This window comes from Erinaceus europaeus, chromosome 5, assembly GCF_950295315.1.
Source record: "Erinaceus europaeus chromosome 5, mEriEur2.1, whole genome shotgun sequence".
In the NCBI taxonomy this organism is placed as follows: domain Eukaryota; kingdom Metazoa; phylum Chordata; class Mammalia; order Eulipotyphla; family Erinaceidae; genus Erinaceus; species Erinaceus europaeus.
The window spans coordinates 670326-692208 of record NC_080166.1 but is presented as its reverse complement, the minus strand read 5'-3'; the positions used below and the strand labels follow the sequence as shown (position 1 = coordinate 692208).

Genomic DNA, 21883 nt, shown 5'->3' with positions numbered 1-21883 from the left:
GGATCCTTAGGCCGGTCCTTGCGCTTTGCACCAAGGGTACTTAACCTGCTGTGCTACCGCCTGACCCCCAACGACCACTATTGATTTTTAAATCACATTACAACTTCAAACGTGAACAGTTTTCTACCAGTCAGAAGATGCAGACCACCTACTCTGTACACTCGCTCCCAGTGCCTGCTGCCTACTCTGTACACTCCCAGTGCCTGCTGCCTACTCTGTACACTCCCTCCCAGTGCCTGCTGCCTACTCTGTACACTCCCAGTGCCTGCTGCCTACTCTGTACACTCCCTCCCAGTGCCTGCTGCCTACTCTGTACACTCACTCCCAGTGCCTGCTGCCTACTCTGTACACTCACTCCCAGTGCCTGCTGCCTACTCTGTACACTCACTCCCAGTGCCTGCTGCCTACTCTGTACACTCACTCCCAGTGCCTGCTGCCTACTCTGTACACTCACTCCCAGTGCCTGCTGCCTACTCTGTACACTCCCAGTGCCTGCTGCCTACTCTGTACACTCCCAGTGCCTGCTGCCTACTCTGTACGCTCGCTCCCAGTGCCTGCTGCCTACTCTGTACGCTCGCTCCCAGTGCCTGCTGCCTACTCTGTACGCTCGCTCCGTGCCTGCTGCCTACTCTGTACACTCCCAGTGCCTGCTGCCTACTCTGTACACTCCCAGTGCCTGCTGCCTGAGATTGGGACAGAATGTTCCACTTACCCGTCTTCATCAGTTGTCAGAAATTGCCTGTGTGCTTCAGTTACGTGTTGACAATTCAAATACTCTCCAGATGAACAAAAGCTATATGAGTTTCCTCTGTAACTTCAGCATTTCTGCAGCTAGTTTTTTTTAGAATTTAAATTTTGGTATTGACTTTTAAAAAGCTACCTATTTTTCAGGATAATTTACGTAAAATTATTAAAAGTCCCATGGTAATGTTACATTGAGGTACCTGGAAAGGCTTTTTTAGTCAAATGTAATTTCAACACGTCAGTGTAAGGTGCTGATTTATGACAGCCTTAACTAGATACAGAGCTTTGAGAATATCCAATATGTAGTTAAGTTTACCTTGGTTTGAGGGTTATGGTTTTTATGAGTTCTATCAACACTTGGCTTATATTAATAGGCATAGAATAGAAACTTTCTAATCCTAACAATTCTATTACCAACTGAGGCCTTAAGGTCCTTAGAAAATGCGCTTACTGAACCCCACCCACGCTAGAGAAGATCCACATTACACCCCCCCATATTGTCTAGGAATTGGTTTGTCTGCAGTAAAGGATCATTCCCTCTAGTGCTTGATTTCAGTTCCTCAGGTTAGTAATATGTACTGGCTTGAACTACAAACATGAATTTCTGAATCCTTTTGAGCCTCAGTTTCTGCCTGAGGACCAAGTATGAATTGTAAGAATGAACAACAAAACAGTAGGTGCTACTGTCTGAGGCTAGTAACATTCAAGATCGCCCCCCCCCCCCTTATCCTCTTGTCTTTTAAAATATTTCTTTTATATTTATTGGATAGACACAGAGAAGTTGAGAGGGAAGAGGAAGATGATGGTGGGGGAGAGAGACCTGTAGCACTGCTTCACCGCTCGTGAAACTCCTCACACAGGTGGGACCAGGAACTTGAACTCAGGTCTTTGCGCATTATAATGTTTGCCCTTAACCAGGTGCGCCACCACCAGGCCCTGTATGCTTTAGTCCTTACAGACTTTTAGTTGTCAAACTGGCATTTTACTCACTGACAAATACTTGTTTTTAGAAGCCACCTCAAATCCCTTCTTGATAAACCAAAGTTGGTGGTGGGGACCCATTCTTGTTTTTCCCCGTAGTGTTCACAGTAAAAAGAAACATGCCATTAAGTGGAAGGAAGAACACAGAGAAAACATTTTCTTCAAGAAAATGTTCTGAAAGAATTCCACATAGGATAGCTCCTGCAAAGTCATTTTCAGAGTGGTTTAATAGATGTTTACAAAAAGGTATCTTGTGGTGATGTCACTCTTCCTCACAAATTAAATATGTTCATTTATTTGCCAATTTCATAAAAGTTTGCATTCTAGAGGTCATTTTTAAAAAACGGACTTAAAGTACACATTTAAAAAAATAGTTAACTTTGCGACAGACCTCGCCTCTTGTATATTTCAGGCATTACTATTTCTTGAGCATCAACTCTGCAAGTCAATCGACTAAATGCCCCCCCCATTTGTAGTAACAAACAAGTAACAACAACTGCTCCCGAAAGATGCATTAAAAACTTTAGAATAGAAATCGAATAAACATCTTAACTAGGAAAATTACTTTTTTTCAGCATTAAAAATAATTTGTGAAAAGTGTGATTACGGAGTGTCACACTTATCTCATTCTATTTCTGTAACACATGGCAAAATTTTAACTAAATGCGAGATCCCCAAAATAGCACGATTGTTACCTTTCCCCAAGACTGTTACGTTTCCCAAGGTTTAAAAAATAAATATCACCATTATGACATCATTTGAAAGAAATTGAAGCATACAAAGAATAAACTATAGTCTTTTTATATCAAAATGTACTCTTGAAAATGTGTTTGGCACAGTGCTAAATCATATAGTTAATACTAAATATTGCAGGATACAATAAAACCCTGGAGTTAACTGTTTACACCCTCATACGGGAAGGAAAAGAATAGATACCAATTATTCAGAAGTCCGTCTATACAAACTGTATAAACAATATTTTGTTTAGCTTTGAAAACCAGTGATATAATCAATTTTACATAAAAGACTGCAAAATAATATAAATGGATTTAAACAGATCTTTACAATAAGAAATTCAAATGGAAACAGACAAGTAACAAAGAGAAGTAAAAAAATTTATTGCAGTATTCGCTCCGCCAGGTCACCTGGGGTCCCTTTTCATGGATTGTTCTCAGGGAGACCTAATACATCAAAATCTACATTTACAAAAACCCCTTCTGCAGATAGGTCATAGATACTGCATGCTTTTTTTTTTCTTTTTCTTTTCTTTTTTCTTCCAACAGAATAAATTATATATCCAGGAGAATCTGCCATTTTACAGCCTGGAAAAACAGTGCTTCCCTGGAAACTGGGCTAAGCTAAAGAAAGCCATCCGCTGCTAGATTCAACTCCAAGAACACTTTATTAAGAACATTTAACAGACTAATTTCCAACATTCACTTGTTTATTTTTTAAAACAGAAAGTTTTTTTCCAAGATATAAACAATTTTTTGTTAAACTATGATACAGTGGGAGTAAAAATGAGCTGAGAATCTGTTTCTGCTGCACAACAGCGAAGGGAGCTCCCACAAAATGTCTGCCCAACATTTCCTTCCGTTCCTGCATCCCAGGTTCCATTCTTACTCTTCAGAAAACTTTTTTTTTTTTTTGCCAGAGTGTTGATAATTCAAGTTTTTCTGCCTTTAAAAAAATTCCTGTAAATTTGGCTGCATGTACAAATTCATTAGCTGGAAGTCCCGTCCTTGGCGGCATATAGGGATCGTAAAGTCTGAACCACTTTATTAGTCAGCTTATTAGCACTCGTGAGAGCGATTTTCCTGTAAATAATGTCTGACTCTTTAATAGTGTCTACCCAAGGCACCAGTTTGCGGCCATCCCGGCGCTTAGCCTCGGTCCAGGAGCCGCTGTAGGAGCCTGCCATCCACTGAACACTGAAGCCACTGCTGGTTCTCTGCACTACTCTTGCAATTTGTGGTCGGTCTTTGTACTTTGGACAGCAAATAGCGATGACATCCATGACGTCAACACTTTCATTCATCTGTGCTGCCAACTCCGTAGAGTCTGAATTTCGTTTTGACCTTCTCAATGACTAAAACATTGGGAGGGGGGAAAAAAGACCAAGTGTTACACAGAAGAATTTTAGTGAAATCATTGTTTTTATTGCTTTTACTCCCTTGACGCCGGGAGCTGGGGTTCCCCAGCACACTTCCATTGCCGGCAATGAGACGCACCGGGACCGCCAGCGCCAAGGGTTAGCATATACTGGTAAAACCATAAACTCTTCATTTGTACCCGTCTTTACTCTTAGCGATATATAAAATTATATGTACATATGAACCATAAGGCTACATAAAACTTAGCAACAATAAAAAAGGGTAACACACATTAATACAATCCAAAGAAAAATTAATAACCCTTTATACTGGATAAATCTCATTTCTGTTTTTTTCTTTTTTTTTTATTGTTTTTTTATGTTAAACTTTCTACAAAAGGATGTATAAATGGTTAAGTAGAGAATCTCTATCTACAAAATGTCTTCTCCTGTAAGTATTACATTACTCGGTGTACATTTAATAGACTGACATATATAAGCACATAAAAATCATTTTACGTAATACGCTGCGAAATACGTTGACTCCTCCTCCGCCTCACCCCTGAAGTGCCTCCTCCTCTATCCTCCCCATCACTTTCATCATCTTCTGTCTCTGCTGCCGCATTGTTTCTGGGGCTGCCTCCTCCAAGCAGTGAGGTAATCGCTTTGTTCCGAGCATTTGTGCTGGCTGACACCTCCCCTTCTTCTTCTTCTTCATCAGGGTCCAGATGCTCCATGAGAAGTTTGAACTACAAAAGCCAGACCCTGATTTAGCATTTTAAATGTGCACTGCCAGTAAGACTTACTCTCAAAATGTTTTTTTTGAACTGAACCAGAATCTGCACTTTAATATTTATTTTTTAGACAGAAAAATCGAGAAGGTATATAGGGCAAGTGACAGACACCCACAGACCAGCTTCACCACTTGCAAAGCTCCCCCGCTGCAGGTGGGGACCAGGAGCTTCAACGCACTGTAACGTGTGTGCTTAACCAGGTGCGCCACCTGCCTGGCTCCCAAAATATTTTCTTTTTAAGTACTTTCTCCTAGATGTTTTCCAGGGTATTAGTTTGGTGCGATTAAAAGAGACTTTAGTTGCTGTCGAGCGCATGTGTGGCTGTGTGTGACAACCTGGGTTCAAGTGCCTGGCCCCTATGTGCGGCCCTGGAGGGCAGCTTTAGGAGTGCCATGAGGCAGTGCTCAGGCCTCCTCCCTTATCCTCTAACAAACAGAAAGAAAAGGGGAAAAGTAGCCTGTGCAGAGCTCTGCAGGTGTCCAAGTTCCAGCACTCAGTAGGAACCTTGGTGACAGAAGGAAAACAAACACCACCCCCCCTGGCCAATCCCTCTCAAGCAAGCAGAGTCTATATTCTCTGTCATAACTATAGAACTTTAACTCCACAGCATGAAAGCAACTGTGGGCAATAATCAAGAGACAAAAACAGTTGGCACGGGCCAGCTAGTTAGTAATGCACTCAATTGAACGCGTGTATCGCTATGAGAGAGACCAGATTCAAGTCTCCCTCCCTTTGGTCTTTTCTGGACGGTGACAGAGAGAAACTGAAGGAGAAAGAGGCTATTGGATGGGAGCAGGCTTCGCTTCTGCTACTTACATCCAGGTACTGCTTCACTATGCTCCTCTTCACCTCTTCAGTGATTCTAGAATTGGCCATGTCACTCCGCAGAAAGTCCAGTGTTTGTTTGGGATGGAAATGAACTCCTGTCTTTCGGTTGATCGCTTTGTCATAGACTTTTGCAGATTCAGATGGGGAGTATTTCTGTATTTTACTGTTTTGAGAAAATGAAGTCATTAACTTTTTCAGGCATTTATTTATTAAAGATTTTATCAGTGAGAAAAACAGGAGGAGAAAGGCCCAGACATCACTCCTTCATACTTGAAAGTCCCAATGTCCAGGCATTTACATGTGTTGGTTTAAGTTAGATTTTTACTGACTTACAGGAAATTTTTTCTCATGCAGATTTCAACTAGTTAACCCAGATACAGAATAAATACAGTTTCAAAAGAGAAGACAGAAAAGGTAAAGATGCAAAAACCTAACATCTTTTTTCATCCTTATCTGTCTGGACTAAAGGCAGCTCTTAAATGAAGGCGATTTCCAGGTCTCCATTTTCAGCACTGTGGCGCCAACTAAGGCAGCTCTACATGGTCGGCAACTCCGCTGAAACCCTTTCCAACTTCTTAGGATCACCTTTACAAGGTATCCAATTATTTTCAATTCATTGTCAATATTTAACATTTCAAACTGGTATTCATCAAAATTTGAATTTGCAGTTTTTTCTAGAAAAGCAGAAATCGGGACACACTGTGCTCATACACTGTGGCAATGAGATAACTCTTACATGGTTGGTGCACGGTCTTTCCAGCTTGCCACGAACCTTCTAGCAGGTCTGCTTTACTCTTTTTAGTACCTGACTGTAACCGCCCTAAGATAAGTTTTCTATTAATGTGCAAAATGTACAAAATTCCATGGGTACAGTACGGCAGAAAAGATAGACTCATGGTGACTGATGGTGGGTATCAATTTACCTGAAATTCATGGGTGACTAGCACTTCAACAATTCTGTAAAGGCTTTATTTTTATGAGGGTCATCAGAACAACCTTCCGTCAGATGCCATCCTAGGGTTGAACCCGAGGTCTTACTCATGCAAAGTTTCTACTCTACCCAACGAGTCCCCTGCCCAGTCCTTGGATCTCTGCAGGGTGCACCGCAAACCATGTGGAAAGCTGGCAGACAGCTCACCTGGCAGGGCTCTATCCTTACCGAGCATCACATGGGGGTGGCACAGCACTAGGGGAAGGAGAGGAGGGTTTATGACAGGGCTCCAGAGCCAACAAAACAGGCTGAGTTCTCTTAGAGCTCAGTCTAGCTGCTTTGCACCCACTGGTTCATCCATTTAAATCTGCAACTTGCTCGTAAGAGATGGGCCACAGCACTCCTCACTCAGCACGTCACACTAGGGGTCAAGTTAGTGACTTTAGGGTGGGGGAAAAAGAAAAAACAAGAAATCTCACCTAGGCACTGTGCCCACTTTGACCCTAGTGCCCTTCCCTCCACACTGGAGGAAGCTTTGGTGCTACAATGGCTTCCCCTGTCTCTGCCTTCCTGTCTGAACAAGTGGGTCTGGAGTGGCGGAATCCCAGAGGCAAAACAAGAACAGGTGCTGCCGTCCACGCAGAAGGTGCATTACCCTGAGCCGCTGCCCCCCCCCCCCCCCGCTATTAATCTCCTCAAGATTGTTTATCGGGAGGCGGACGAGCGCTCTGCTCTGGCCATACACAGCATCAGGCAATGAACCTGAGCCTCATGTCCACTGAGCAGCCTCCCTGTTGGCATGAGGTTAATAACATGACTCTCTAACCAGGTCTCTCAGAGGGAATAAACAAAAAATTCTAAAACATATAATGCATTATCACCAGAGAATATACGGATGAGTTATGGCACATTACATAAAATGCTACGTAGGAATAAAAGGAACAAAGCCCCTTGAAAAATGGGTGAAGTTAAACACTGAAAAGACTGGATTTCCTGTTTCCTTATTAAATGAGCAGAACCAAGTTTTTCTCATTGCTTATGTAACCTTACCTATCAGAAAATCCACAGAGATTCTTCAAATGTTGTTTTAACATCAGAAGCAATAAAATTCCCTGGGAGACATTCGCAAATTCAATTAAGGGAGCTGAATTTTCTGGCAAACATTTCATCACTGAATTGATATCGTCTTCTGAGTCGGAGTCGGAGTCGGAATCTGCACGTTTCCGTGACTTCCGAGGTCTGGAAATTTCTTCTTCACTCTCACTGGACTCGTTCTCCTTACCAGGGGATGATTTCCTCTCTTTCCTTTTGTCTTTTACCATAGACTGAAAAAAAAAAATTCTACTTGAAAAACAGTAAAAACAAAATACTACTAGGAAATCCACCTTTTAATTCTGGCAGTTTCAAAAGCATTATTAAATAAATTATATATTGAACTGATTTTTCACAAACAAGTGGAGATGCAAGCCTTGGGAGGATTAGTTGCATAAAGTCAAATAATCCATCCCTCCAATCATCTTTACCTGTTCCCCACAACCCTGCCACCCCCCCCCAAAAAAAAAACAACCCTTGGATATACCATTCAAAGGAAAAAAACTATCTTACAGGTATTAGTGAATATAAATTACACTTGCGCGATCACTCTTTTGTTTTAGATTTCATGTGTCCCACCAGGAAGTGGCATGGGATGAAGTGCTGGACTGTTAAGCACAAGCACCTGAATTCAGTCCCTAGCGACTCATGCACTGGTTCTACCCCTGCCACCAACCACTATGTCTTTAAAGTGCAATAATTATATTTAACTGAGAAGATAACAGATCTGACCAGCCTCCAACAACCTGCCTCTACTCAACTTTGTTTAAAAACCTCTTCTGCAATGTAGTTTTCTTAAATGCTTCAATTCCTTTTCTTTATAAAATCTTAGCTCTTACCACAAAGTGAAGTTTAAGAGAGCCTTGAAAATCATTTGCTATTCACTAGATCCAGAAAACCCTAGAAGGTCATGTAGATCAAGAGGTTAAATCTCGATATTCATTTTAGAACAGTGGTTAAAGTGCCCAGGGCATCAAGGGTATATATGCATCTCTGAAAAACCACTAACATCTGAAGGACGTCTCTTTACAGAAGCAATGTGTTAGTTCCTTATAATGGAGGAGGTGGAAGATGTGTCTGGTCTAAACTGGGCAGAGATGCAGGTCAGTCTATTCAAAGCGTGCTGGACTGCTACTGTCTGAGCAGAGCCGCAGATGTAGACCATGTCTCTGCTCACCACTTCACCAAGTACACCTCCAGCTAAACTGAAGCCCCAGATGCATCTTGAATTTACAAGCTTGTGGCTGAACTAACCACACAGGAGTCTCAAGACATCCTTACAGAGAGGAGGAGACTAATCAAAACAGCGAGAGATGGTAGTAGAGAACAAAGCTGAAACTCAAGACTCCAGAAGACTCAGCACAAAATGAATCCAAGCGGAAGAGAAAACATAGGAAGTAACTATTCAGAACGGAAGAGGAAGTAACTATTGAGAACCGAAGAGAAAACATAGGAAGTAGCTATTCAGGAAGAGAAAACATAGGAAGTAACTATTCAGGAAGAGAAAACATAGGAAGTAACTATTCAGGAAGAGAAAACATAGGAAGTAGCTATTCAGGAAGAGAAAACATAGGAAGTAGCTATTCAGGACACAAGTGCCGAGAAACAGAACAGGAAACATTTATGAGCATATCCACAACAGCAACAAAGGTCAGGTAAGTAATAACACAATGGCTACAATTCTTGAAAAATGAGTAACTTTTAAAACTTACACACACACACCCAACCCCCCCAGATTTTGTTAAAAACTGCAGACCCTGAGGTGCAGGAGTGAGGTGTACTTCTCTACAAGTGCTCAGTCTACTCATTGAGCCCAGTCTTAGGGCGATTGCTTCAGGTGGCAGTGGTTCAGACCCTGTAAAGTCCAGCTCTTCACTATTAAGATGATCTGGCTGTCTGATGAGGCTGTTTGGAGCACTATAGTTTTGTAATGTGTGATCAACCATGTGCGCCACCACCTGGCCCCTCTAAATGGAAAGTGTTTTTATTTTTATTATTGGATAGAGACAGAGATGGAAGAAAGAGGAGAGACACCCACAGCCCTGCTTCACCCCCTGGGAAGCTTTTCCCCTGCAGGTGGGACCAGGTGCTTGTGGACTGTAACGTGTGCGCTACTATAGTTCTGTAGAACTAAGACCTACTTGCACCACTAGGCACAGGGAAAGATATCAAGTAACTTATAAGGACTGACAGTGCCTGTCGTGCCCAGTGCTACTTGAGATGCTTTTATACTACAGTAAAACTGGCATTTTTTCCTAACAATCATGAAAGAAAAGATGTGACTTCGAAGTTGAAAAAAAAGTTTCTTTGGCATAAAATCAGCCAATTCTATTATGATGCTGATATTCAGGTATAGGACATCGACTGTATTATAACTCATGTTTTCTTACAGGCTATAAATATGTACACACACGCACACGCACACACACACACACACACAATTTCGGTGTGCTGCTGTGACCAATAGCATCACTGGGTTTTACAGAATATTAAAGTGCCTTAAAATGGGGTCTAGACAGATATGTGAACGAACCCCCAAACATTCAAGGTCAGTGCTGAGAGGCCTGGAAGGTATACAGTCCCAAGCTGGATCCTTGGCATGACACTTCCAGAGTGGTACTCTGGTGCTCCCTGCCAGGTCCCCAATACCATAACCTTTCCCCAGTGTACAAATGGGTGTGCATAAGGTAACTGGAATGAAAAAGTGAAATGTTCATCAACAGACTAATTTACAGATAGATCTGAAACAGAATCCCTCCCTCCCATTTTTGCAACCAAGGTTATAGCTGGGGCTTAGTGCTGGCACCAGGAAGCCACCAACCCCGGTGACCATATTTCTCTTCTTAATTTGATGGGTCAGAGAGTTGAGAGGGAGAGGAGACAGAGAGGGCACACAGACACCTGAAGCACTGCTTTATGGCTTGTGAAGCTTCACCCCGCAGGTGGGGACCAGGGGCTTGAACCCTGATCATGGCACATAAAGTATAATATATGCTCAAATGGATACGTCACTGCCTAGCCTGTATCTCTCTTTTTTGTTTTTTTTAAGCATTCATTTATTTCCTTTTGTTGCCCTTGTTGTTTTTATTGTTGTAGTTATTATTGCTATTGATGTCATTATTGTTGGACAGGACAGAGAGAAATGAAGAGAGGAGGAGAGAAAGACAGACACCTGCAGACCTGCTTCACCGCCTGTGAGGCGACTCCCCTGCAGGTGGGGAGCCGGGGGCTCAAACCCGGATCCTTCCGCTGGTCCCTCTTTTAAACTTTTTAAAAATTATCTTTATTTACTTATTGGACAGAGACAGCCAGAAATTGAGAGGGAAGGGGGTGATAGACACTGGCAGCCCTGCTTCACCACTCACAAAGCTTTCCCCCTGCAGGTGGGGACCAGGGGCTTCAACCAGGTCCAGGTGCCCGCCCACCATCTGGCCCCGGTCTTTCTTTCTTTCTTTCTTTCTTTCTTTCTTTCTTTCTTTCTTTCTTTCTTTCTTTCTTTCTTTCTTTCCCTTCCTTCCTTCCTTCCTTCCTTCCTTCCTTCCTTTTTTGGTTCCAGGGTTATCACTGGAGCTTGGTGCCTGCACTATGAATCCTTCGCTCCTGGAGGCTATCTTTTCCCTTTTTGTTGCCCTTGTTTTGTTTAACTTTTTTTAAAAATCTTTTTTTTAAAAAAAATATTTTCCCTTTTGTTGCCCTTGTTGTTTTATTGTTGTAGTTATTATTGTTGTTGTTGGATAGGACAGAAAGAACTGGAGAGAGGAGGGGGAGAGAAAGAGAGGGAGAGAAAGACAGACACCCACAGACCTGCTTCACCACCTGTGCAGCGACTCCCCTGCAGGTGGGGAGCCGGGGGCTGAACCCGGATCCTCACGCCGGTCCTTGCGCTTCACGCCTCGTGTGCGCTTAACCTGCTGCATTACCGCCCGACTCCCCCTCCCCCGTCTTTCTTAATAGGAATAACATGGCAACCCATTTTCTCTCCCCAACTTGAGAGCTAGCAAGTCAGTAAGTTGCTTTAGATTTCCTACTCCTACGGAAAGGCCAGAAAGGACAATGAGAAACCAAAGAGGAAAGATCTGTCCGCTCTTGGACAAATTCATTAGGAACAGAAGGATGCGCAACTTACCTCCTTGAATGACTGCAGCAGGTTACTACCGGAGACCGAGAGTGTGATGTCTATATGATGCATGATAAACAATGGCTCTTCCTGCGTCTGATACGGAAAACAGGCCAGATTGTCTGCTATATACAAGAGCATATTCACTTCTGTTTTCTGTAAATTAAAAAAGTCACACGTCTAGTGACTAATCTAGAAATGCACCCCCACAGTCTTCAGTAAACGTGTCACAGGGCATTTTCATGTCAGGAGGAAAGGATTTTCTGTAGTCTTGGCTACGGTCATGGTCAGTTTACCTAGTTTTACACCAATCCAAAGTGTTAAAGTGATAATTGTGTAAAAGTGGACTCTTCATTAAGGAAGTCAAGCTGAACAAGCAGAGAGCTCAGCAATCAAAGAATCTGGAACTCTGGCAACACATGAGCCTGTCCAAGAGTGTCAGCTCACTTAGTTATGAATGTTCTCCGCCCTTCAAAGCGATGCCGGGCTGCTAGCAGGGCTGCCCATCAAAGCTTCCGACACCAGCGTGAGATACGGCACTGCACCCCCAGCATACTTATCACCAGGCAAAATCTCCCCTTTGACTATTCTTCACATAGGAAGTGTAAAGAAAGCACACTGTTGTGCGCCCATATTCACAGTAGTATTAGTCATAATAAAAGAAAAACTAGAATTCCATTAATACATGCACAGATAAAGTGGTATACCTAACACCAGAATATTTTTCAGTTTCGTCTCTCCCTCTCTCTGTTTATTGGGCACAATTTGTAATAGCCAAACTTGGAAGCAACCTGGATGTTCAACGACAGGAGTGGCTGAGAGGGGCATGGTCTATATACACAATAGAATACTACTCAGCTGTTAAAAATAAAGCCATCTCCTTTACCTCACCTTAGATAGAATTTTGAAAGCATCATGTAAGCATCATGTTAAGTGAGATAAGAAAAACATAACAAAACCAGATGATGTTACTCATAACTGGAACTTAAAAAGGAAGGACTGAAGGTGAAAACTTGAACTGGGTGTGGTGTACTGCACTAAAGCAAAGGACTCTGGGGAAGGGAAGGGAAGGGAAGGGAAGGGAAGGGAAGGGAAGGGAAGGGAAGGGAAGGGAAGGGAAGGGAGGAGAGGGCCTTGGGGCCCAGGTGCCTGACAGTGAGAAGGCCCTAAGCTGGGGTGAGTGAGTGTCTGCAAACCACCAGAGATGCACATGCGGCAGTATTATCACTGAAAGGCAAGTACTGTCAAGTGGTGACTCCTCAGGCGTGACATGTATAAAGCACTGATTTTCGGTGCTTACCGCAGTGTCATCAAAGAGGTTGAGCAGAGAAATGAGGAACGCCCGTCTGTGCTGCCGGTTGCCCCGGATCATGGAGTAGAGGTGTGAGCACAGAGCACTAGAGGACTCGTCCTGGCGGAAGCCCCTCACAGGGTCCTTCAGGCACGTGTTGATGGCTTGCTGCACCTGGTAAGACATCTTCATCCCAGCCACCGCCTTCATCTGAAAGCAGCAGAAACGCCTCATTGTTGTCATGGACATAAGAGTCAAGCTAAACACATCATTTGAAGGACGGGCTGTACTTATAAAAATTCACATTCCGTAAGCCAATGCTACTGAAATCAATATCAAATGAACTCGGAGCACTACAGCCCAGGGGTGAGGCCATGACGTGATCTCCACATTTACGGTAAGAGTGAGTGTGTTCAGTGTTGGAAGAACTTTAGGTCACCCGCTGCAACCCCTTCGTTTTACAAAAGAAAAGGGGAACAGCGCTAGGAGTGGTGGGTTCTCAGTGCAGGCGCTGAGCCCCAGCAATAACCATGGAGGCAAAAACAAAAACCTGCCGGGAGGAGTGGCCTGGACCTGTTGGCACCAGCCCCAGCGATGACCCTGCTGTGATGAAAACCAAGCAGCAAAAGCTAAGCACCTTCATTTCAAGCACAACCTGCTGCCCTTTTTTTCTTGGTGAGAAGCCAAGAAGGACATCGCAACACTGCTCCACCACTTGTGAACTTCCCTTCACCCTCTGCGTGATGCTCCCACGTGGCCTGGGGGACTCGAACCCAGCCCCCCCCCCCCCACAGTAAAGTATGCACTCCAATGTTCACTGGGTCAGCTATCTTCTGGACACACCCTAGATCTTTCCTAGGAGCTAATATTACAAACATGTTTAGTCATTGCTGGGACTTCACTGCACTGAGCTGGCTAGTTGAGGGAGGGAGACGAGGAGAGTAGGGAGCACCAACGCTGACGCTCCATCCAGTGCAGTGGGAGTGGGGCTCAAACCTGGGTCCCGTGCAGGTGAGCTAACCTGCTGGCCTTCAACAGTTAAACACACTTCCCCCCCTTTATTTAAGTGTTAACTTTAAACATAAAGTTTAGGGAATAAACAGCATGATTAGAAAAAAGGACCACACAAAGTTTACTTTTCTAATCTGAAAGCATTTACCAAAGGAAGTTGCTGAAATTTAGGTCATACAGTTTAAAAATACATACATGAATGAATCCAGCATATTTTTTGTCTATTTCCACTAGCTGCTGATCAGCCTTGTTCCTCATAGCCGGTTCTGGGTCTGTGCCCATAGCAATTAAATATGGTACACACTAAAAATAAAGACACAGGGCTCATAAGAAATCATAGTAATCAAAGTTCCATATATATAGTGACATGCTACAACTTAAAGCTATATAGGCCTTATTGTAAACATGTTTTAGTGTTCAAATTTTTAAAAATTACTGACTTTCCTCTAGAATTCAGCTTACAACGAGAACCCAACCAACTCCTGTCACACTGATGCATCGCCAAGAATACCAGTGTGGCAACACTTCAGATCCCCACAGGAAGGATAGCCACTCACAACCATGAGACATATACCACAAATATATGTATGCTCAAGTAAATTTGCTATGGAAAAATAATTCAACACAAAAGGTCATTCATCTTTCACACTCGAAACTAGGAAATAAACATTTTCCCCTACAAAACTGATTTTAGACATAGCTTTAATAATCAGCTGGAGAGCTAATAGCCTGGCTACTTTGTTGAATGTGAGCCAGATGCATCGACAAGAACAATAAAACAACAAAGACTTGAAAGTGGCCTGGAGGTGGTGCTGTGGCTGAGATTGGTCTTTAACTGTCAGGCCCTGCATTTAATCCCTGGCCAAACTGATGCTCTGGCATGCTCTCTTTCTGTCTCTCACATGCTCTGGCAGTCTCTCTCCCTCACCCCTCACTCTCTTTTTAATCTTTATTTGTTGGATAGAGACAGCCAGAAATCGAGAGGGAAGGGGGTGATAGAGAGGGAGAGACACACACACCTGCAGCCCTGCTTCACCACTTGTAAAGCTTTCCCCCTGCAGGTGGGGACTGGGGGCTTGAACCCGGGTCCTTGTGCACTGTAACGTGTGCACTCAACCAGGTGTGCCACCACCCGGCCCCACTCTGGCTCTCTATCATAAAATAATAGAAAAAAAACTATCAAAAGAGCGCAGCAAAGAAAAAAAAAAAGTAGGGAGTCGGGCCTTATGCAGCGGGTTAAGCGCAGGTGGCACGAAGCACAAGGACCGGCATAAGGATCCCAGTTCGAGCCCCCGGCTCCTCACCTGCAGGGGAGTCGCTTCACAGGCGGTGAAGCAGGTCTGCAGGTGTCTGTCTTTCTTTCCCCCTCTCTGTCTTCCCCTCCTCTCTCCATTTCTCTCTGTCCTATCCAACAACATCAGTAACAACAGTATCAAAGTTTTTTTTGTACCTGCTGATTGCATTATGGCATTTAAGAGAATACCCTAGGGAATCGGGCGGTAGCACAGTGGGTTAAGCACACGTGGCACCAAGCACAAGGATCCTGGTTTGACCACCCCCCCCCCCCCGCTTCTCACCTGCAGGGGAGTCGCTTCACAGGTGAAGCAAGTCTGCAGGTGTCTCTCTTTCTCTCTCCCCCTCTGTCTTCCCCTCCTCTCTCCATTTCTGTCTGTCTTATCCAACAATAACGACATCAATAACAATAAAAAAACAAGGGAAACAAAAGGGAAAATAAGTAAAATAAAAATCCTTGTGGTGTCTCCATTTTATAAATAAAAATCACAAAAATTAAAAAAAAAAAGAGAATATCCTTGGTCTTTGAAAACATTCAAGTATTTAGAGATAAAGAATTTCTAACTTATTTTGTTTGCCTCCAAGGTTATTGCTGAGGCTCGGTGCCAGCACTATGAATGCACTGCTCCTGGTGGCCGTTATTTTTTTTTCCATTTTGTCGGATAGGACAGAGAGAAATGGAGAGAGGAGGGGAAGACAGAGAGGGGGAGAGAAAGACAGACACCTGCAGACCTGCCTCACTGCCTGTGGAGCGACTCCCCTGCAGGTGGGGAGCCGGGGGCTCGAACCCAAGTCCTTGCAAATAGTACTATGTGCGCTTAACTGGGTGTGCCACTGCCTGGCCCCAAGAATTTAACTAACAAATTTATTAACAACTGAGGCAAAATGTTCACAAATGGTGAACACAGAGAGTGAATTCTGTTATGATTCTTGACACCTTTTATGTGAAAAAATGTTTTAAAAAGCATAAAAGGCCTTTAGAAAGTTAACTTATTTACACATGTTAATGAAGAATCCTGATAACAGTCGTTCCAAGTTGGTAGGAACAGGCTAACGTTCACATCTGTTAAGAGTGCTCTGGACACCAGTGTACTTAGATCCCAAGGGTGAACACAACATACTTAAATATAGCAAACTTTACAGGAAGTCTGATGGGTCGAGGCTGTCTAAATCTCTTTTTTGGGGATTAAAATCTACCACATTTAACAGAATATATTCTTGTTCACAATTAATTTTGGCACTACTGACATGTGCATGTGTTTGTGTGTATCTAAACATGGATTAAGACAAGCCTATCATCCTTAATTTAGAAAAATGGTTCTGAGCACGATGTCGTCACATGACAAGGAACCTAGTTCTCTCCATCAGCACTGTTGCAGTAAGACATACTCACCTGAACCGGATGAATCAGACCTTGATTCAGAGTCAGCGCTATGACACTCAGGGCGAAATGGCGCACACTTGACTGGGTGTGGAAAAACGCCTCCAGCACCTGTTTGAGGTAAAGCTGCATGATGGAACTACTCATCCCTGAGGAAACATCACCCATCTCCTTCAAATCTTCCTGCTTTGCAACTTTTTTCCCTGCAAAAGGAAGCAAGCCCATCAGCAAGCACATTAAATACATCCTTAGCTCAGAACCAAAGCACAAGATGCTACTAGCTAGTGGGTCTGAGTCTCTCCTCTTTTTCAAACATTTTTTTTTTCCCTCCCTCCAGGGTTATTGCTGGGGCTCGGTGCTTGCACCATGAATCCACCGCTCCTGGAGGCCATTTTTCCCCCCTTTTGTTGCCCTTGTTGTAGCTTCGTTGTGGTTATTATTATTGCCCTTGTTGACGCAATTCGTTGTTAGATAGGACAGAGAGAAATGGAGAGAGGAGGGGAAGACAGAGAAGAGGAGAGAAAGACAGACACCTGCAGACCTGCTTCACCGCCTGTGAAGCGACTCCCCTGCAGGTGGGGAGCTGGGGGCTCAAACCGGGATCCTTACGCCGGTCCCTGCGCTTTGCGCCACCTGCGCTTAACCCACTGCGCCACCGCCCGATCCCCTTTTTCAAACATTTTTTTAAAAAATATTTATTCCCTTTTGGTACCCTTGTTGCTTTATTGTTACTGATGTCATTGTTGTTGGATAGGACAGAGAAATGGCGAGAGGCGGGGAGGACAGAGAGAAATGGAGAGAGGAGGGGAAGACAGAGGGGGAGAGAAAGACAGACACCTGCAGACCTGCTTCACCGCCTGTGAAGTGACTCCCCTGCAGGTGGGGAGCCGGGGGCTCGAACCGGGATCCTTACACGGGTCCTTGTGCTTTGTGGCCACCTGCGCTTAACCCGCTGCGCTACCACCCGACTCCCCTCTCAAACATTTTAAGGGGCCAAGAATACCTTCCCGCCAAGGTATAGACGTAAGGAATCCTCTAGTTTTTATTTTATTCACTTATTTTTCTCTCAGAGCTTGGAGATCAGACATGCAAGTTATCTCACCACTCTGGGCCACTTTTTCATTCAGGGAAACGGAGAGGGAAAGATAGCACAACCCTAGAGCTCCCATCAGCACCAGCACAACTCCTGTGTGGTGCTGGGACTTGCATCTGGGCCCCAGGAATGGCAAGGCTTCCCTGGTAAGTTCTCTCTGGCCCAGGGAATTCTCTTTAACTGGACTCCTTCATCTAACAGATGAGGACATTTCGAAAGCAGGATTTCCCAAGTCACAGCTTTATAGCCAGTCGCACCGTGAAATTAAAAGCCCGCGCGCGTTCTGACTCACAGTCTCTGTCTGCTTGCTGCATTCGCGTGTCCTCTTCTTGGAGGTAGGTCTGGAGGTTTTTTAAAACTTGTATTTTGAGATTTACAGAGGAGTTCTTATCAGATAAAATACTATTATATAAATTTTTCACCTCCTGCTCAAACATTAGACTTGGATGTTGAATAAAGGCAAATCCTAAAGAAGAAAATAGCTCCTTTGATATATGGATATTAAATGTAAACACAACATTTAATGAAAAATATAAATAACATAAAGAACTCCTTATTTCAAAAATTAACTGAAAATGACTGGAAGAATGTGCAGTGGCCTTACCTAGAGAAGAATTAGAGCGGCACTTCTTTCCCCATGAATTAAAAACAAGAAATTGCATTTCAAAGGAGAGTTTCAAACAAGAGGAAACCTTGAGGAGGGAGCTGGGCCTAGAGGCTAGGGGAGTGGACTAGGAGGCAGGAGTCTTGGGTTCTAGTCCTGGCTCCACCACTGACTTGTAGTGTGACCTTGGGTCAGTCACATAATCTCTCTGTGTCTCAATTCTCCATCTGTAAAATGGGGACAATAATATTTACCACCCACCTGCCTCAATGGGCTGCTTTCATGATTTAAGAGGTGATGTCTGCAAACATTTTAAGTCCCTTGCAGAGATATTACATTGGCATTATTGAAAAACAAAAACCACAAATATATCCATTTGATGAAACAGACTCTAAATTAGAGCTAAAATATTTTTCATTTATTTCTCATATGGAATCATAATGAACCGCTCTACTGAATTCTATAGCCACAGTTAAGAATAAAGTGCGGTTACTCAAGATTAACAGTACAAAGTGCTCATTTCTATGAGGTGAAGTAAAGATCCCTCATAATAGTGAGTGTGGCTGACAGCAAATGACAAGCTAGACTCAAAGCACAGAGGAGTCAGACAAGTAGCTCAAGGTCACACAATAACCATGGCCCAGGCAAGATGTCTTTCATTAATTGGTCTAGGGACAGTATTTTCTTTCTTTGTTTTTTTAATTTTTAAAAAATATTTATTCCCTTTTGTTGCCCTTGTTTTACTGTTGTAGTAACTATTACTGATGTCACTGTTGTTGGATAGGACAGAGAGAAATGGAGAGAGGAGGGGAAGACAGAGAGGGGGACAGAAAGACAGACACCTGCAGACCTGCTTTACCGCCTGTGAAGCGACTCCCCTGCAGGTGGGGAGCCGGGGGCTCGAACCGGGATCCTTACGCCGGTCCTTGCGCTTTGTGCCACTTGTGCTTAACCTGCTGCTCTACCACCTGACTCCCAGGGGCAGTATTTTCTGGGTAGTGTTGCTAAGTAAACTTTTCAATATCTGGTCTCTGATTAGCCGTTACACTACTAGTTTTATCACTTTATGTAACTTAAGTCATAATGACTTTTTAAAGGTACACACTGACTTGTTACACACACACCAAAGTAACTCTCCAGTCAAGTGATCTGATTTTACAGCATTTGTTACATAGAATTAACTGAAAGGAATAAAGAATAAATAAAGACAGAAGGAGATAGTAGTAAGGTTTACATTTATTTAAGAAATCAGGAAACATCTAAAAAACTATATAGGATCTGCTATCACTCATTCTATCTAAAGGCAAAATAAATGACTGTCCAAGCAGATTCAATCATGGTTATTAATGCTACCAAAAGTCTCCATGTTATCGACTTGAGTAGCCTCATGGGAATTTGCACAGAAGCAACAATAGGGAAACCCAAGCCTAGACAGAGTCACCGCACTTCGTCATAAAGTACACTCAACCAGGCTCTTTCCTTTGCTTCACACTTCCAAGCCTAGACAGAGTCACTGCGTTTCGTTAAAGTACACTCAGCCCAGGCTCTTTCCTTTCCTTCACACTTCCAAGATTTTGGATAAGCCATGAAGACCAGTTTTTGCAAGACAGGCATCTACTCCTTTTGGATTGTTTCCCATGTGTTTCAAGGTAAGTCTGTGTAGACTGCCCATAGTTCAAGTAGAAGCAGCAGGCACGCATACTGACAAAATAATTGCAAAGAAAAGGATCACAAAATCTATGTAACAAGCTTATACTACTTCTACGTCTTTTTTTTTTTTTAAGACTTTGAATTTTTTTATTTATTACTGGATAGAGACAGAGAAATTGAGAGGAGGGGGGGAAAATAGAGGGAGAGAGACAGAGACACCTGCAGCCCTGCTTCACCACTTGTGAAGCTTTCCCCCTGCAGGTGGGGTCCGGGGGCTCGAACCTGGATCCTTGTGCACTGTAATGTGTGTGCTTAACCAGTTATGCCACCGCCTGGCCCCCTTCATTTTTTTCTTTTTCACTGGTTTTAGACATTGTTCTCATAATAAAGTGGTAGGAGAGAGTATTATCATCTCCGTTTTACTAAGCGGAACTGACGAACAGAGAAGTTACATAACTTGCTCAAGAATGTGACTACTCAGGAAATCACTGTCTAAGCGAAGACCAGAAACCAGGTATTTCAATACCCAGTCCTAATATTCTACACACAAGGTCCTATGGGAATGGAAAAATAAAGAAATGTTTTAGTCTTGCAGTAAACATTTAGAATATGTTCTGCCTTTCAAGTAAGAAAACATGTATGTAAGGAGACACTCAACTTACCTAGGCCAATGATTGCTTTTGTCTGTACTTCCTCATCCGAATGCTTTGTAAAATACATTAACAATTCAAGTACTTTATCTTTTATATTAACCTAAGGAGGAGAACATGTTAAAGTAGATAAAGAATTAATTAGGTCAGTTTCCAATTATAAAGGAAAACTTATAAATCAACAATGAACCACTGAACTTGACTAAAGAATAATTCAACAACAAATTCATATATTTTATCACCATAGCATTCAAAGTAAAGGTGTGTGACAAGGAATGTAAATCAGTTTTCTGCTTCTTCATTGTGAAGGAAAAAAAAGTCACTTTATGGCTAAAATAGTATGTCTCCCAACTATCACAATTTTGCTTGTTTTAACCAAGCTTACTGTGGACTGGACCCAAGGGCCTCTGTACCTGAGGGCACTGAAGGACTATTGCATGCTGATTATGCTATCTCCCCAGCCCAGCCAGGATCACAAACCTGACCCAACTTTGGTGCCAGTGTTTAGCTCATTATGGATAAGCACAAACGCCCCTGCATCAGAAGGCAGTCTGAGGACCATGGTCTGAGTAGCACTGTTTCAAAACCCTCATTAGCGCAGACTTCTTTGATGCCACCATCATCCTTATCACTACAATACTTGTCAAGATAAACTGTCTTTAATATGCCTTTTTTTTTTTTTCTAACATCATGCTAAGTAACATTATGGCCTTTACCTTACTGCTGCCTTTGAAATCTTCCAAATCAAAATCAAAATGCCGACATAGTGCCCCCACAGTGAAGAGAGACCTAAGAAGTGCCGGCTTGTTAGTTAGAAGTGAAGTGTTGTTAGGGTCTTCCTGGTGCTGACTTTTTAATTTGGAGATAGCACCTAATAAAGATAAGTAGCAGTTAGATAACATACCCTCTAGCTCTGAATCACTATGTTCAAATAGTTACTACTACCACTAAATTACGTCTTCATTAATAATAGACCTAGGTATCAACTATATACTGTAAACAGAGGCTAAAAAATAATGCAAATATTATGAGAAAGAGGAGGAGAGAGGCTCAGAGCACCACTCTAGTGCATCTGATGCCGGGGCTAAATTCAGGACCTCATGCTTTCTCTACTTTGCTACCTCTTGGGCCACTAAAAATATTAAATATTACTTTACATAGCTGCATAAAACCTATCAACATTTGCTTAAGAAGGGATGAAATTTCTAAAGTAATTATATACTTAGAAATTAAGGAGATACAGAAGACACTAAAAATATTGATACTAAAAATATGAATAAAAAGAATGTTAACATACTCAATGATCTGCTAGTGAAAGAGTAGGACACAGT

The 21883-nt window shown here is 42.9% G+C and overlaps 1 protein-coding gene across 6 annotated transcripts in view; it reads right to left on the bottom strand.

Moving 5' to 3' along the window:
- Window positions 1-1934: 1934 nt before the first annotated feature.
- NIPBL (NIPBL cohesin loading factor) overlaps window positions 1935-21883 on the bottom strand; it is a 201431-nt gene continuing 181482 nt past the window's right edge. For 5 of the 6 annotated variants that reach the window (XM_060190959.1, XM_060190960.1, XM_060190961.1 and 2 more), the window contains 11 exons: window positions 21269-21423; window positions 20565-20655; window positions 17941-18114; window positions 16568-16758; window positions 14077-14184; window positions 12880-13080; window positions 11589-11735; window positions 7421-7695; window positions 5428-5602; window positions 4378-4566; window positions 1935-3814 (listed from right to left, as the gene is read on the bottom strand). In XM_060190959.1, the coding sequence (XP_060046942.1) occupies window positions 3449-3814; window positions 4378-4566; window positions 5428-5602; window positions 7421-7695; window positions 11589-11735; window positions 12880-13080; window positions 14077-14184; window positions 16568-16758; window positions 17941-18114; window positions 20565-20655; window positions 21269-21423 (2072 nt within the window). In that variant the 3' untranslated portion in view covers window positions 1935-3448. Of the gene's footprint in view, window positions 3815-4336; window positions 4567-5427; window positions 5603-7420; window positions 7696-11588; window positions 11736-12879; window positions 13081-14076; window positions 14185-16567; window positions 16759-17940; window positions 18115-20564; window positions 20656-21268; window positions 21424-21883 lie in introns of all 6 variants that reach the window. The other variant, XM_060190963.1, reaches the window with a different exon arrangement.